This window comes from Leucoraja erinacea, chromosome 1, assembly GCF_028641065.1.
Source record: "Leucoraja erinacea ecotype New England chromosome 1, Leri_hhj_1, whole genome shotgun sequence".
NCBI lineage: Eukaryota > Metazoa > Chordata > Chondrichthyes > Rajiformes > Rajidae > Leucoraja > Leucoraja erinaceus.
In genome coordinates this window covers 20,540,953-20,558,757 of record NC_073377.1, presented here as the reverse complement: position 1 = coordinate 20,558,757, position 17,805 = coordinate 20,540,953, and the positions used below count along the sequence as shown (strand labels likewise).

The 17,805-nt window shown below is 42.7% G+C and overlaps 1 protein-coding gene across 1 annotated transcript in view; it reads right to left on the bottom strand.

Annotated features, from left to right (window-relative positions):
* Positions 1-17,805, bottom strand: part of dcc (DCC netrin 1 receptor) — a 1,174,821-nt gene that overhangs the window by 90,101 nt on the left and 1,066,915 nt on the right. The window contains 2 exon segments of the mRNA XM_055661435.1: positions 3,616-3,648; positions 6,412-6,606. Coding sequence (XP_055517410.1) covers positions 3,616-3,648; positions 6,412-6,606 — 228 coding nt within the window.

The window sequence follows — 17,805 nt, the reverse complement described above, 5'->3', positions numbered from 1 at the left end:
GTCTACAAGGAACTCCAATAGACTTAATCATCCAAACAAACCCTTCTCTCCTCTTCCAATTTAATGAATAGAATATAGCTCTGAATAGAGCTCACAGCTCAGTCATTCGATAAAATCATGAATGATCTTGCGCCTATTGTCCTTTCTTAAACATGAATCTATTACCATCTTAAAACCTATCATGGCCAGCCGTGAATTTCCTTAAGATTGAATAATCTCAGCCCTCTGGAATAGGCAACGTCATTAATCTTCTTTTTATGTAGAAACAATCTTCTGAATCTTCCCCTCTCTCCACTGGCTCCCTGTGCGGTTCCGTATAAACTTCAAAATCCTCCTCCATGTCTACAAAGCCCTCAATGGGCTTGCCCCCACCTACTTAAAAAGTCTTCTCACCCACCCACTCCACCCCCCAGGCCCCTCAGATCGGCCGACTTGTGGTTGCTGAATATCCCACGGTCTAGGCATAAGCTCAGGGGCGACCGCGCCTTTGCGGTTGCAGCCCCTAGACTGTGGAACAGCATCCCCTTTCCCATCAGAACTGCCCCCTCCATCGATTCTTTTAAGTCAAGACTAAAGACTTATCTATACTCCCAAGCTTTTCCTGACGTCCTCTGAGTGAGGGTTACGTGTATATATGTATGTAGTTTGTTTTGTTGTGCTATTCTTATAACAAATGTAAAGCACTTTGGCCAACGAGAGTTGTTTTTTAAATGTGCTGTATAAATAAATGTGACTTGACTTGACTTGACTTATTTCAATCTTAACTGGCCAATCCCTTTTCCTGAAACTATAACGTTCTCTTCAAACTGAACAAACACCTCAGCCGAAGGGGGGAGGGGGGGGGGGGGGGGGGGGGGGGGGGGGGGGGGGGGGGGGGAGATGAGAGAAAGGCAGGAGCGAGAGAAGGGAGGTGTGAATGCAATTTGTGATCTGCTGTCTGATAAATAGCTGAGCCTACATGAGGAAAGACCTGAAAGACTTCAGGCGTAAACCTGAAGAGGAGGAAGCATTTTACAAGTACTGGAGATGCAAGGCAGCAGCACTACATGCTGTACTGCTGTGGCTAAAGTGCTCTCAGAACTGCATGGATTAGGTTGCAACTTGATACTCCAGTAAACATTACTTGCAACATCACTAACATAAAGGCTTTGATGGTCAGATGTGAAAGAATGTAATTGGGCAAGACGATAGTGTAGCACAGTGCTGCCTCATGGCTACTTCAACCAAGGTTCGATCCTGAATTCCATAGTAACCCATCTGAAGTTTGTATCTTCTCCCAATGGCCACGTGGGCCTCCCCTGGAGTGTTTCATTTTAAGATTGTTTTGAGACAAGGGAGAAAGCTGGACCTTGCGGGAAGCTAATGAACCGGCAAACTACAACTTTATTTGGCAGGAACTCTGGAAGGGAAGCAATTGTCATTGGGTTAACACCAAAGATAGACACAAGATGCTGGGGAAACTGAGTGGGACAGGCAGCATTTCTGGAGAGAAGGAATGGGTGACGTTTCGGGTCGAGACCCTTCTTCAGACAGGGTCAAGGAAGAAGGAGACACAGAGTTTGGAAATCCACATCCGACATATGGGAGTCATTTAAAGACCAGTTGATTGAAGTTCAGAACTGGGATATTCCAGTAAGGAGGAAGGATGAGGTCAGGAAATAATGGAGCCTTGAATGACTAAAGAGGTTGTAAATTTGGTCAAAAAAGAAAGAGGAAGTGCGTACAAGATGTGCAGTGCAACTTTTTTACACAGATGGTAGTGAGTGGAATGTCCCGGGATAGTAGTTGAAGCAGATATGATAGTGGCCTTTATGAGACTTTTGGGAGTAGATAAAATAGTCTTGCCATCATGTTTGACAGACATTTTGGGCTGATGGGCCTGTTCTTGTGCTGTACTGTTCTGTGTTGTGTATATATATGGGGTATATTCTGTATTGTGTATATATATATTTTTTAATTTTAATTTTTATTAGAAGCAATGTACAGTAGTATAGACCGTGGTATATGACAAAATACATTTAATGTACATCTTCTATTTTAAATTTAACAAGAGAAAAGTAGAACAAGAGAGAAAAAGCAAGAAAGAGAGAGAGTGAAAGAAATAATGATGTGTAAACCCCTAGACTAGCAGATAGTGCAGTCCAGGAGTGAACGAGTTCTGTGTTGTATATTTTAAGTGTCCCCTCTGCCTCCGACACTCCAGAAAGAACAACCTGGGCTTGCTTTACTTCCCGTTTTAGCTAATACCCTCTGATGCATTTAACATTGTGGCAGGGCTCTTCTGCACCCTCTCCAAAGCCTTCACATACTTTATGTCATGCGGTGACCAGAACTGAAAACAAATATCAAAGTTGAGAGATTGTGCTGGTACCCCAGTTGCAATATATATTAACGATTTAGACAAACAAATTAAATGTAACATCTCTAAATTTGCGGATGACACAAAGCTGGGTGGCAGTGTGAGCTGCGAGGAGGATGCTGTGAGGATGCTGCAGGGTGACTTAGATAGATTGGGTGAGTGAGCAGATGCATGACAGATGCAGTACAATGTGCATAGATGTGCGATTATCCACTTTGGTGGCAAGAACAGGAAGGCAGATTATTATCTGAATGGTGTCAGATTAGGAGAAGGGGAGGTGCAACGAGACCTGGGTGTGCTTGCACATTAGTCATTGAAAGTAAGCATGCAGGTACAGCAGGCAGTAAAGAAAGCTAATGGCATGTTGGTCTTCATTGCAAGAGCATTTGAGTTTAGGAGCAAAGAGGTCCTACTGCAGTTGTACAAGGCCCTGGTGAGACCACACCCGGAGTATTATATACAGTTTAGAGATGCAGCTCGGAAATAGGACCTTCGGCCCACCGAGTCCATGCCAACCTGCGATCCCAACACAGTAACACTAGCCGACACACACGAGGGACAATTTACAATGATACCAAGCCAATTAGCCTACAAACCGGTACGTCTTTAGAGTGTGAGAGGAAACCTGAGCTCTCGGAGAAAACCCACGCAGGTCATGGGGAGAACGTACAAACTCAGTTCAGACAGCACCCGTAGTCTGCATCGAACCTGGGTCTCTGGCGCTGTGAGGCAGCGACTCTACCGCTGCGCTACCTCGCCGCCCTCGTGTTGCTATGATCTTCAAGATAATCAGGATTGTGTTTATGACTGACACCGTTAAATGCATGGTGGATACTTCCTCATACCTAAAAGATGCTACATTGAAGATGTTTTGTTACAGATATAAAGTAAAATGAAATAAGGATTGATTTCATAACAGCCATAACTCAAATCCATCATTTGACTAATGAATGCACTGAGTCATCCAAGGATTATTCATAAACCTGAATCCTTTGTAAAATAATCCTTTGAAATGAAATGAATTCATTGAAGCATCTGACTGGAAAGACAGAACAATGTTCTGCTGAAGAAGACTACTTATTCATTAAGCCCAAGATTCAGCTCAGTACCTTTTCATTAATTACCACAAGAGTGGCATTTCCTTTCTATTAATAGTATTGAAGTATCTGTGTTAAACAATGGTAAGCAACATTATTCATTCTTTATTGCACAGTTCTGAGTCAATCTGAAAAGCAGATGGACAGGGACTACTGTACCTTGGTCATTAGCCATTTTGTCAGGGTGTTCAACTGTAAGAAAAGACAACATTATTAGATTGTGACAACTTCAGGGAAAGGCCTCCATGTGGAACTAACCTGAGGTGAATCAAAAGTTGGCAGAACTTTAACTTTGTAACTAACTAGAAGGGAGTAGGAGCAATTTTCCATTTGCACTCCCATTTAACTCTTGAGAAAAAATGCAGTCAGTCACAGAAAATGAATATCTCTTGGCTCATTTAAAGGGTGCAACAACGAGGTCTGGGATAAAAAAATAACTGGACTACTGGATAAAACCCTGAGGTTCACAAAACAAAAGTAAATAAAAACAACCTACAAAACAAATTATTTTTAAATAACAATTCCCATGTCGATACTAATGCATTCTGCAGATTTGCTTTTTTCTGCATTAATTTGAATGCTTTTAAATGGAATATGTTATATTCAGATGTAGCATCTGGGTAAATGGAGTATGTGGAAATGAAGGATATCTTGATAGGGTGAGGTGAAGATATGAGCAGGTTTAAAATGTTATGCCAACATCTTTGAGAACTTCATCGCAAACTAAATTCACTTAGAATATTTGCAGTAGTAAGAGATGAGGTGCTTGCTCTAATTAACTGTAGTTAAAAGTCGGTCCATAAGATTAAAAATAAAGTGCTGGAGGAACTCAGTGCTTCAGGGAGCATAAATGGAGGGAATAGGGCAAACAATGTTTCGGGTCAGGACCTTTCTTCAGACTGTAGAAACAAGGAACTGCAGGTGCTAGTTTAGAGAAAAGGACCCAAAGTGCTGGAGTAACTCAGCGAGCCAGGCAGCATCTATGGAGAACAGGGACCGGTGACATTTCAGGTTGGAGAATGGATAGGTGACCTATCGGGTCTGAAGAAGGGTCCAGATCAGAAACACCACCTATCCATGTTCTCCAGAGGTGCTGCCTGGCCTGCTGAGTTATTTCCACACTTTGTGCCCCTTCTTCAGACTGATGATGTACAGGGGAGATTGCGGTAGTGAGGTGAGGGGAAGGAATGAAACACGTGCAAGCAAGTGCTAGGCAGATTCAGGTGAGGAAAGATTGATTCACAGATGAATCAGCTGAGGGAAAGATGAATGGAGATAGTAACAGTGGCTGAAAATGTTTAGTGGAGAAGACAAAAGGGTGCAGATGGTGGAATCTCAAAAGCAAAGGGTGGTGGGAGAATGGAACAAGTTGCCTGAGGAGGTGGTTGGGGCAGGGACCATCCAAACTTTTAAGGAACAGTTAGACAGGTACACGGATTGGACAGGTTTGGAGGGATATGGACCAAGCACAGGCAGGAAGGCTAGTGTAGCTGACACATGCTGGCAAACATAGAAACATAGAAAATAGGTGCAGGAATAGGTCATTCGGCCCTTCGAGCCTGCACCGCCATTCGATATGATCATGGCTGATCATCCAACTCAGTATCCTGTACCTGCCTTCTCTCCATACCCCCTGATCCCTTTAGCTACAAGGGCCGCATCTAACTCCCTCTTAAATATAGCCAATTAACTGGCCTCAACTATCTTCTGTGGCAGAGAGTTCCAGAGATTCACCACACTCTGTGTAAAAAATTATTTTCTCACCTAAAAGACTTCCCTCTTATCCTTAAACTGTGACCCCCTAGTTCTGGAAGTAGGGAATAGGGGGCTGTTTCCACGCTGTCTCACTCTATGACTCTAAGAAGATGGCAAGTGAAATGTATGATGTGTCAGAATGAGGGAGGGGAAGATGGTGAGTGAAAGCGAGTGGGGGTGGGGAGGAAATGGAGACCCAGAGTAGTGAGAGGTGAAGGACGAGCAAACGTAGAAGATAGAGGAGGGGAAATGAATTGTATAATGGGGCACAGGGGAGTAGAAAGAAAAGTGTGCGTAGTTGGTAGGGGACTGGGTGGTTGGTAGGGGATTGGGTACATGGGAAGGGAAGTTAGGGTTGCCTGAAATTGAGAATTCAGTGTTTGTGCCACTGGGTGTAAACTACCCAAGTGGAATATGAGGTGTTGTTCTTCCAGTTTGCGTATGGTCTCACCATATTCACATGCTGACCTGTCTAACCTCTGCCCCCTCCATTGCCAGACTCTGAATCCTTGCTGCAGCCTCTCTAGCTTATCCTGAAGTTAACTATCCATACACATGCATACAAAAGTGGATGAAGCGTGTGCTCAGAAAAGTCAAAAGCAATCAATTCTTTTATCAATTTATATGGTGCCATTTCTACCTGCGTATGATAAATAAAGAGCAATAAATGAGTAGTAGAATGCTTGGGTGATTTTGCAAAAGAAAGTATCAAAATATGTTGTTATTTCTGTCACAAATCATGGTGAAAGGAAGCTCCATTGCCTTCCAATATGAGTTTCTCTTTAGGAATTCTATGTCGGTAGCAACTAGAAGCTTCTCTGTATTGGGTTTTTAAGATGCTTTTGAAAGATGCTTTTGAAAGATATTGTCTGAAGAACGTGTAGAAAGGAACTGTAGATGCTGGTTTAAAACGGAAAATAGACACAAAAAACTGGAGTAACTCAGCGGGGCAGACTTGGTCATCTTCAGACTGAAGAAGGGTCTCGACCCGAAACATCATCCATTCCTTCTCTCCAGAGATGCTGCCTGTCCCTCTGACTTACTCCAGCTTTTTGTGTCTATCTTTTGTCTGAAGAACTTTCAGAATATTCTAAATACAGTGCACTAACTTGGGTTCTTTCAATTCAAAGTACAACATTCACATCACTTCAATAGCTTCCCAGAATTATACATTTTGACTGTGAGCAATGGGAACCTAACCTTTGGGTGTCTTGAATGGAATCGGATCAGACAGGGGTCCCAGGCCCTTGGCGTTTCTTCCTTGGATCCGGAAATAATAGAGAGTGTCCAAATTGAGATCCAGAATCTGGTGGGTCAGTCTATCACCACTGACTAACTCCATTATCCACTCATCAATCGGAGCATTCTTCTCCACTGTGTAAAACAACGAATACCCTGAAGATAAAGGAGAACATAATTAGGATTATTTACTGACAGCGTTGCAACAATGCATTAACATGATGAAGTCACTCCCTTCCTTCTTGTGAAGGAAGTGTTTATATTGTACAATATCAGTGCACCACCATACATTATCCCTTCTGTGCTGCTGAATTGCATTAATAAAAAAGGCAGAGATGTAGGTCAGTCAACCCATAGACCTTCTCCACCAATCAATAACCCGATTGCTAATCTAATCTAGGCTTTAAAACACTCCCATTCTTTCACTACACTCTTTGACACCATGTTCAAATATCTGTCAATCTCGGCATTGATTGTATTCAATCACCCACTCCTATGGCTTCCAGGGATAGATAATTCTAATGATTCACATCACTCTGAAAGAAGATATTCATGGAGCACAAAAATGTACAGCACAAGCACAAGTCTTTCAGTTCACAATGTCTGCGCCAAACATGATGACAAGACCAACACTTATCTGCTTTGCATATAATTCATATCCCTGCATTTTGTGCCTGTCCTTATCTATCCATCTATATACTACTAAAACTCACATCTTGTTTGTTTGTTTGTTGGTGCTTGAAACTCTGCAAAAACTGTACACGATAGTGCTACAATTTTAGGCCCACCTTTCTCACCATTGTTCTGTGATGTGTAGTAGCAAGTTTTGTTCAGATTAATGTTATATTTTACAAGTTATTGGGCATTTAAAACCCGCCACCACTTGCCGGTCACGCCTGCGTGGTTGGGGGAGGCCTGTCAGCCCCACGCATGCGCAGTGGGCCAGGTATCCACGCCTGCGCAGTTAGGGCCTTTGCAGATTTTCAGATCGCCATTTTTCTCCCCTTTCGTCTGTACTTGCCTGGCCTCACAACGGGACCCAACGGCTCTATGGGTAAGTTTTGTTCCATTTTACAAACGCCTCCAGGGACCCTCTCTTCACGTTATTAACTTTAACTTAATTTCTGCCGTCAACGGCACAACTTTGAACGCAGCAGTCGCGCCTGTGCAGTGCGGGTCCATCAAGCCTCACATGCGCAGTTTGGTGAAATATTGCGTTGGGAGAACGGGACCCAACGGGTCCGCACTTGGTCTAGTGCCTATCCAAAGTCTCTTAAGTGCCACTAACGTACCTGCCTAAACCATCACCCAAGGCAGCTTGTTCCAGGCACTCACCACTTTTAGTGTAAAAATAATTGCCCTACACATATCCTTTAAACTTTGCCTCTCTCACTGTAAAGCTATTCCATCTAGTATGTGATTTTTCATCTGTCTACTCTATACCTTGCATAATTTTATATACTTCATTCAAGACTATCTGCAACCTCCGTCATTACAGAGAAAACAATCCAAGAATGTCCAACCTTCAGCTGGAGCTAATATTCTCTAATCCAGGCATCATTCTGGTAAACTTACACTGCACCCTTTCCAAAGTCTTTATATCCCTCCTGTAATGGGGTGATCAGAACTGTATGCAATACTCCAGATGCAGCTAACCAAATTCCTATGGAGCTGCATCATGACTATTCCTCCTCATCTCTGCCTGAAATATACCACCTCTTATTCTGAAACTGTTCCCTCCATTTCTAGATACTCCCACCAGGAAAGTATTTTCTTAGCAGCAACATTGTAAAATTCCCTCAGAATGTCATGTGTCTTTCCATGTTCTCTTCTTATTCCTAACTTTGCATGATCATATGCCCAACCTGTTCCATGTTTCTTCTTACACCCACCCTTCCATCCCAGGAATCAATCTAGTGAGCCTTCTCTGTGCTGTCTTCAGTGCAAGCACATACTTCCTTAAATATGGAGCCATTCTATGAACGCTCCTTAAAATTACTTGTGACTATTCAATTTGTCCAATTGCTATGGCAACTAAAATTTCTTAAAGTGAGGAAGAGGATGTGGGTTAAATTCTGGTTGCGTCTCTGATAGTAAAAAGGTGAATAGGGTTGGGGAAGGAATCACAGCCACTAGGCCAAGAAAACTGAAGGTTTTACCACCCAATAGAAACATAGAGACAGAGAAATTAGGTGCAGGAGTAGGCCATTCCGCCCTTCGAGCCTGCACCGCCATTCAATATGATCATGGCTGATCATCCAACTCAGTATCCTGTACCTGCCTTCTCTCCACACCCCCTGATCCCTTTAGCCACAAGGGCCACATCTAACTCCCTCTTAAATATAGCCAATGAACTGGCCTCAACTACCTTTTGTGGCAGAGAGTTCCAGAGATTCACCACTCTGTGTGTGAAAAATGTTTTTCTCATCTCGGTCCTACAAGATTTCCCCCTTATCCTTAAACTGTGACCCCTTGTTCTGGACTTCCCCAACATCGGGAACAATCTTCCTGCATCTAGCCTGTCCAACCCCTTAAGAGTTTTGTAAGTTTCTATAAGATTTCCCCACAATCTTCTAAATTCTAGCGAGTACAATGATAGACTAATAGACAGCGAGGCACTGCAGAGGACCCCGGAGCTGAAATACCAAATAACATAAATAGTCGATACAGACTAGAGGGGATTAAAGGAGTAGACGAGTCCAATGTGAAGGGGAATTAATAAATGAGGTCCAGAATGCCCTTATTGAAAATTAATGGAAAATAATAGGCATTTGGGAGTTAACGACAACATATCAGGATGATTCAAGTCTTTGTGTGTAGGAAAGAACTGCAGGTGCTGGTTTAAATCAAAGATAGACACAAAATGCTGGAGTAACTCAGTATCTCTGGTGAGGAATAGGTGATGTTTCAGGTCGAGACCCTTCTTCAAACTGTAGATATGCCGCCTGGCACGCTGAGTTACTTCAGCATTTTGTGCTTATCTTTGATTCAAGTCTTTGTTTTAGTGGAAGTGAAGTGTTTCTGATCATTATAGGAGATTACATATTTAGTTTATGATGAATTACAGATCTAATGGATGTATTACAATAGACCTTTACACTCCTGAACTGGAGAGAAGTAAAATACTGTTCAGGTCATTGTCTGGTGATTTCCATTGGAGTGTGTTTTTTTGTAGACTTCATGTGAAGGCTGGATTATTTGACAGTCTCAAACCAAAGCTGTGATAATACGCCTCTCTTATCACCTATGATCATATGTGAATAATGGCTACATGACAAGGTATAAGAAGTCCATCCTTGAAGCCATTACCCAGTAAGTGGAGAGAAAGCCAGAGGCAATTTTTAAAGTCACAATAATGTCAAACAAAGACTTTAAATGGCATTGCATAACACGAGAATACAACCTAAGCAGTTTATACCTGTCAGTTCCATTTTACAGCCTTCAAATATCATTGAACTATTTATCTTTGGCTGACTATCACTCACTCTGTTAACCAGTGCGCCACATGTTGATGTGTAGTGATAGCCACACCAGAGGATTAATGATTGTACCCTGATCATTGAGATTTGACAATACAGTGGTCTGTACAGTAATGGGGCTGTCCCACTGTACGAGCTAATTCAAGTGTTCACCCGAGTTTCCCCTGCTTGAAACTCGGAGAATTATGGTAACAGCTGCTCGTAGGTACTCGGAGCTCTCGTGGACATTTTTCAACATGTTGAAAAAACTTCACGAGTCTTTCCGAGCTTACTGCGTTTCCCGAGTACCTGCTCTGAGCGTTACGAGCCGCTAAGAGACGTCCCGAGCTCCGACGTATCCGCTACATTCATTCTACGTGCTTGCTACGAGCTTGATTTTTTTTTAAACTTGGGAGAGCTCTTGAATTACCTTGTACAGTGGGACAGGTCCTCTATACAATCATCAGTAGAAATTCTATACTTTTATCAGGTCTCGCCTGAGCCTCTGGCATCCCAGAGAAAACAATCCAAATCTGTCCTGTAGGGCATACCCTCTGATCCGGGCAACACTCTGGTAACCCTCCTCTGCACCCTGTGTGTGAAAAATGTTTTTCTCATCTCGGTCCTACAAGATTTCCCCCTTATCCTTAAACTGTGACCCCTTGTTCTGGACTTCCCAACATCGGGAACAATCTTCCTGCATCTAGTCTGTCGAACCGCTTAAGAAGTTTGTAAGTTTCTATAAGATTTCCCCACAATCTTCTAAATTCTAGCGAGTACAATGATAGACTAATAGACAGCGAGGCACTGCAGAGGACCCCGGAGCTGAAATACCAAATAACATAAATAGTCGATACAGACTAGAGGGGATTAAAGGAGTAGACGAGTCCAATGTGAAGGGGAATTAATAAATGAGGTCCAGAATGCCCTTATTGAAAATTAATGGAAAATAATAGGCATTTGGGAGTTAACGACAACATATCAGGATGATTCAAGTCTTTGTGTGTAGGAAAGAACTGCAGGTGCTGGTTTAAATCAAAGATAGACACAAAATGCTGGAGTAACTCAGTATCTCTGGTGAGGAATAGGTGATGTTTCAGGTCGAGACCCTTCTTCAAACTGTAGATATGCCGCCTGGCACGCTGAGTTACTTCAGCATTTTGTGCTTATCTTTGATTCAAGTCTTTGTTTTAGTGGAAGTGAAGTGTTTCTGATCATTATAGGAGATTACATATTTAGTTTATGATGAATTACAGATCTAATGGATGTATTACAATAGACCTTTACACTCCTGAACTGGAGAGAAGTAAAATACTGTTCAGGTCATTGTCTGGTGATTTCCATTGGAGTGTGTTTTTTTGTAGACTTCATGTGAAGGCTGGATTATTTGACAGTCTCAAACCAAAGCTGTGATAATACGCCTCTCTTATCACCTATGATCATATGTGAATAATGGCTACATGACAAGGTATAAGAAGTCCATCCTTGAAGCCATTACCCAGTAAGTGGAGAGAAAGCCAGAGGCAATTTTTAAAGTCACAATAATGTCAAACAAAGACTTTAAATGGCATTGCATAACACGAGAATACAACCTAAGCAGTTTATACCTGTCAGTTCCATTTTACAGCCTTCAAATATCATTGAACTATTTATCTTTGGCTGACTATCACTCACTCTGTTAACCAGTGCGCCACATGTTGATGTGTAGTGATAGCCACACCAGAGGATTAATGATTGTACCCTGATCATTGAGATTTGACAATACAGTGGTCTGTACAGTAATGGGGCTGTCCCACTGTACGAGCTAATTCAAGTGTTCACCCGAGTTTCCCCTGCTTGAAACTCGGAGAATTATGGTAACAGCTGCTCGTAGGTACTCGGAGCTCTCGTGGACATTTTTCAACATGTTGAAAAAACTTCACGAGTCTTTCCGAGCTTACTGCGTTTCCCGAGTACCTGCTCTGAGCGTTACGAGCCGCTAAGAGACGTCCCGAGCTCCGACGTATCCGCTACATTCATCCTACGTGCTTGCTACGAGCTTGATTTTTTTTTAAACTTGGGAGAGCTCTTGAATTACCTTGTACAGTGGGACAGGTCCTCTATACAATCATCAGTAGAAATTCTATACTTTTATCAGGTCTCGCCTGAGCCTCTGGCATCCCAGAGAAAACAATCCAAATCTGTCCTGTAGGGCATACCCTCTGATCCGGGCAACACTCTGGTAACCCTCCTCTGCACCCTTTCCAAAGCCTCCACATCCTTTCCCATAATAGGGCAATCAGAACTGTTGGCAAGACTCCAAATGCGACTTAATTAGAGTCGGATAAAGCTACAGCATAACTTCCTGACTCTTAGGTTGTTGGTTGAGGGGAGACTTGACAGAAGTATATAAAATTATGAGATACATAGATAGGATAGACAGTCAGAACCTTTACCCCAAGGTGGAAATGTCCAACACTGCAGGGCACACCTACAAGCTGAGAGGGAGAAGGTTTAATGGAGATGTATGGCGTAAGTTTTTTTACACAGAGAGTTGTATGAGCCTGGAACATACTGCCAAGGGTGGTGGTGGAAGCATATAGAAGAGAGGAGAGGATTTTCAATAAGCACATGGGTGTGCAGAGACTAAAGGGTTATGGATCGTGTACAGGTAGATGAAATCAGTTTAATTAGCTTCATGTTTGGCACAAACATGGTGGGCCCGAAGGGCACATTCCTATCTATTCTACTCAATGCCCCAAACAATGAAACAATGCCCCATATCATATGCCTTTGTTACCACCCAATCTATTTGTGTATTGCCATCACCAAAGACCCACACCATCCTGGTCACACATTAATTCCTCAGGATTTGGTCACACACTCATTTTACCGTTGCCATCGGGAAGTAGGCACAGGAACCTGAAATCTGTAAGATCCAAGTTCAGGAACAGATTCTTCCCCACAGCCATCAGACTATTAATTACAACATCAATTAAACTCTGAACAATAACAGTCTATTATTATTATTGCACTATATCTGTTTATTTATTGTGTATATATGGTCTATGGTCTATAGACACACCAAATTTTTATCTTCCGTTCTTGTATTATGTTTACATATTCTGTTGTGCTGTAGCAAGTAAGAATTTTATTGTCCTATGTGGGACACATGACAATAAAACTCTCTTGACTCTTGACTCTTGTTGCCATTTTCAAGGAGTTATGGACTTAAACAACTTCAGTTCAGTTTCAGTTTGGTTTATTGCCACAAAAAAGCTTTTTGTTACCCCAAGATCGTTCAGTGCATCTATGCTGTAACATGTGAATGATTCTCTGAAATATGTTTTCCTGAAATGAAACATAAGAGGGCATTTCAAGATCAAGCATCTCTCCTTAGTTTGCCATCGAGTAATCTAGAAATGAATGTATAAAATCATGAGAGGAATAGATCGGGTAGATGCACACAATCGCTTGCCCAGAGTAGGGGAATCGAGGACCAGAGGACATAGGTTCAAGGTGAAGGGGAAAAGATTTAATAGGAGTCTGAGGGGTAACTTTTTCACACAATGGGTGTATGGAACAAGCTGCCAGAGGAGGTAGTTGACGCTGGGACTATCCCAACATTTAAGAAACAGTTAGACAGCTACATGGATAGGACAAGTTTGGAGTGATATGGACCAAGAGCAGGCTGGCGGGACAGGTGTAGTTGGGACATGTTTGGCCGGTGTGGGCAAGTTGGGCTGAAGGGCCTGGTTTCCACACTGTATCACTCTATGACTCTATGATTCGTAGCATGGTGGCCTTAGAATCCAGCCAGCTCCGAATCCACTGAACCAGAGTGGAAGCAAGCAGTCCTCAATCCTGAAGGATTGCCTATGAAGGCGTGATGATCTGCTTGGGCAGCACGGTGGTGCAGCGATAGAGTCGCTGCCCAATTTTTTCGGAGACTACAGGCGACTAGGCTGTGGCCACATGGTCGCGGTGTGACGCCTGTATGGTCGAGAGTAGTCTCTTCAAGTTGCCTAAAGAACCGTAACTTTTTTCCGGTTGGCGACTTTGGGCTTGACGTAGATTGTCTTCTCCTGTTGTAGGTACTGTTGTAGGTTGTCGCCAGGATATCGCAGGTTGTTGGCAGGTGATGGTGGTTGTTGCCGGGTGCTGACTTCGGTGAATTCCATTGGCGACTTCCTACGTCAACCTACGCCAACCAGCGACAGACTAGCGACTGAATTGTCTTCAGTTGTCGCTGACAGGGTCGTTGCTTGTCGTAGCTTGTCGTGGGTGGACGTAGGTTGACTTTGGTTGCAGTAGGTTGTCGCCTGTGTGGTGGTAGGTTGGTATGTAGGTGTGGTCATAGGTGGACGTCCTAATGGGTAGCCGGTTGTCAGTAGCTTGCCGTAAATTGTCACTAGTGTATAGGATAGAACTAGTGTACGGGGTGATTGTTGGCTGGCATGGACTCAGTGGGCCGAAGGGCCTGTTTTCACGCTCTAAACTACAACACTAAACTAAGCTAAAACTCTAAATACTCTACTTCTTCAGTTATGTCCATTATTACTCGGATAATTTGTTCAGTTTTGGGCTTGAAATGGTCAGTTTACCAAGCCTTTATGACCTTTTGGGTGGTGGGTATATGGAATGAGCTGCCAGAGGAGATATGTGAGGCAGGTACTAACACCACATTTAAAGGACATTTGGACAGGTACATGGATAGGAAAGGTTTAGAGGGATATTGGGCCAAATACAGGCAGGTGGGACTAGTGTCGAAGGGACATCTTGGTCAGAATGGGTAAGTTGGGCCGAAGGGCCTGTTTCCATGCCGTATGATTCTATGACTATGTCTCTAATTTCAGATTTCCACTATTTCCTGTATGAAAGATTGTTTCCTGACATCACCTCTGAACAGCCCAGCTCTCATTTAAAGAATATAATTATTTTATTTGATCTCCCTCAGCACAGGAAATGATATTTCTCCATCTTATCAGCTCCTTTAATCATGTTAAACAAATCAGTCACTTTATCCTTTAAACTTCTAACTCAATGGAATAAAAGTCTAGCCTGTTCAACGTATTTTAAGATTTTTTTGTTACATTGACATTATTCTGGTGAACTCTGGCAAGGCTGCACGTGAACTCCAGAATATCATTAGTGTTTTTAATTGGTTTCTGTACCTGCCCGCTGATTTTTAATGATTTTCATATTGAACCCTTAAAACCCTTTAGTACTCCATAGTGTCTGACTTCTCCCCTTTCAGAAAATTAAAATGCATAACTTCAAACTTCAAGCAAGTGTAAAAATAACTATGTTTCAAACTGTGCAGTGAAGACCTTGTAATTGGATTATGTTATTTAATCCATGAGTTGGATCTGAGACTTAACTCAAAGTGCTGGAGTAACTCAATGGATCAGGCACCATCTCTGGGGGACATGGGTTGGTGATGGTTCAAGTTGGGATCCATCTTCAGATTGATTGGGAGAAGAAAGCTGGAAAAGAGGTTTGGGCAGGACAAAGCCCGGGAACTTTGTCTGCAACTCTTTGGTTTGCTCATCCTTTCCCCTCCAAACCACCCCCTACCCAAGTACTTTCCCCCTAAAACCACAGGAGATGTAACACTTGTACCAACACATCCTCCCTCATCTCCACCCAAGGACTCCAGCAGTTCTTCTAAGTGAGGAAGCGGCTCACATGCTCCTCCTCTAACCTCATCTATTGCATTCGGTGTTCTCCATGTGGCCTCCTGTACATGAGTGAGACCAAGGCCTGCTGGATCATCCATATTAAACTACCCGTCCATTTCCCATACCAGCCTTTCTGTCCTGGGCCTCCTCTGTTGCCAGAGTGAGGCTACATGCAAACTGGAGGAACAATATTTCATATTCCGTAAGGGTAGCTTTCAACCCTACGGAATGAACATTGAATTTTCCAATTTTAGTTCGTGCTCCACTTTTCTTCTCCCCTCTCTTTCCCCAGTGCACATCCATTTCTCTCACTATCCTGACCACTTTTTCGCTTCTACCCATCCCTTTCTACCTATATCCCTCCCTCCGGCTTTATTTTTCACTCGTCTTCTTTCCTAACCTGACAGCTTTCTGCTTTTCTGTTTCTTTTCTGTCTTCTTTTCTCTTGCTAATTATCTTTTGTCACCCTTGTGTATCCTTGGCATCTCAATGATTCAATGACTCTTTATTGTCACATGTACCTAGATACAGTGCAATGCTTTGTTTTGCATGCAATCGGATAAAATCACACAACAGGCCTCGCCTCGGCGGTACATAAGAGACAGCACGTTTCTGGCACTGACAAATTAGAAAAGGTCACTGGACAGTCCCTTGTCCACCTCTATAGCCCTTGTCCACCCATTGGCCAAACATATTCCACCAATCACTTGCCAGTCTTTGTCGTGCCACCAGCTCTCTCGCTCCTACTACCTGAAGTCTGAAGAAGGATCCCAACCCAAAACATCACCTATCCATGTCTTCCAGAGATGCTGCCTGACCCACTGAGATACTCCAGCACTTCTACACAAGGATCCAGCATCTGTATTTTCTTGTGTCTCCTGCGACTTAACTCCATGTGTTTGGATTCCTCCTCAATTCCTAAGGTTCGCAAAAAAAATTATCAAGCCAGATTTAATTCTGACAATTGACCTGTCTGTGGAGGTGACTTCCAAATTTCTGCTACTGATCTGAAAATTTGAAATGCTTTGTACCTTCACGTCTTATTTTTGGGCAGTAGTCTCTGTACTTAAATTCTGAAAGCAGCTAAAATAGTTATTCACCATCTATCTTTTGGTTCCCTTTATATTCTGTAAAACTCTTGTGGAACCTTAAACAGCAGGCATCAAACTATTGTCTGTACTGCCCCTTATTTTCAGTTACCATTCTGAAAAACCTACGTATGCTGGGCACACTCTCAGACTTGGGTAGAAACTAGGCACCATTTGAGTATTCTTATGATTGAATAACAGAACGAAGAATATTCAATTTTGTTAGACCATGCTCAACCTGAAAAACATCTCAAACAATATTTAATTTTCTAGGTAACCATGTAATACTGGTGTTAAGTCAACCAAATGGTGTTCTGCATTTGCCGGAGGAACTTAATCAGAAATACTGTGGTTCCCATTGCAGTCTAATCAATGGCTTCATTTACTTTAGAGATGCAGCGTGGAAACAGACCCTTCAGCCCACCGAGTCCGTGCTAACCAGCGATCCCCGTACACTAGCACTATCCTACACACTTGGGACAATTTCCAATGTTTTTACCAAAGCCAATTAACCTACAAACCTGTATGTCTTTGATCAGCATCCTGTCGCAAAATGGTTAACATAATCCTTTAAACTGAGGACTATTACATTGATTCAAGAAAGCAGGAATTCTCCTTCCAGGTCCATAGGATAAATTTGGATTACTGATTCGGGTTTGAGACCTCCTCTTCTCCCCGTCCAGCTGTATTGAGCTGTGTTAACCATCTTGCCAGTCCAATTTGGTGCTCGTCCAAGTGTTCTCAAGGTCAGTCTGAAGAAGGGTTTCGGCCCGAAACGTCGCCTATTTCCTTCGCTCCATAGATGCTGCTGCACCCGCTGAGTTTCTCCAGCAATTTTGTGTACCTTCTCAAGGAACAACCTGTTTTGAACTTGTTGTTTGGCCTAGGTCTCTATTTGGGGGTGATCCTTGAGCTTCTAGTATGATCTTATTTCAGGATTAAAGAGAAACCTAAACAAATATCTCTTCCCCATATGTCAACAGCTTTGGAAAGTGAACCAGTGAATTGGGAAGATAAATTAAGAAGCAGCATTTAACCATTACATGAGACCGGACGTAGTAAAATGCTTATCAATTTTAATTTATTTAATTCCAGGGGAAATCAGTTCTGATTCACTAAGCAAAAGACCCATCGGTGAGGAGAGCAACA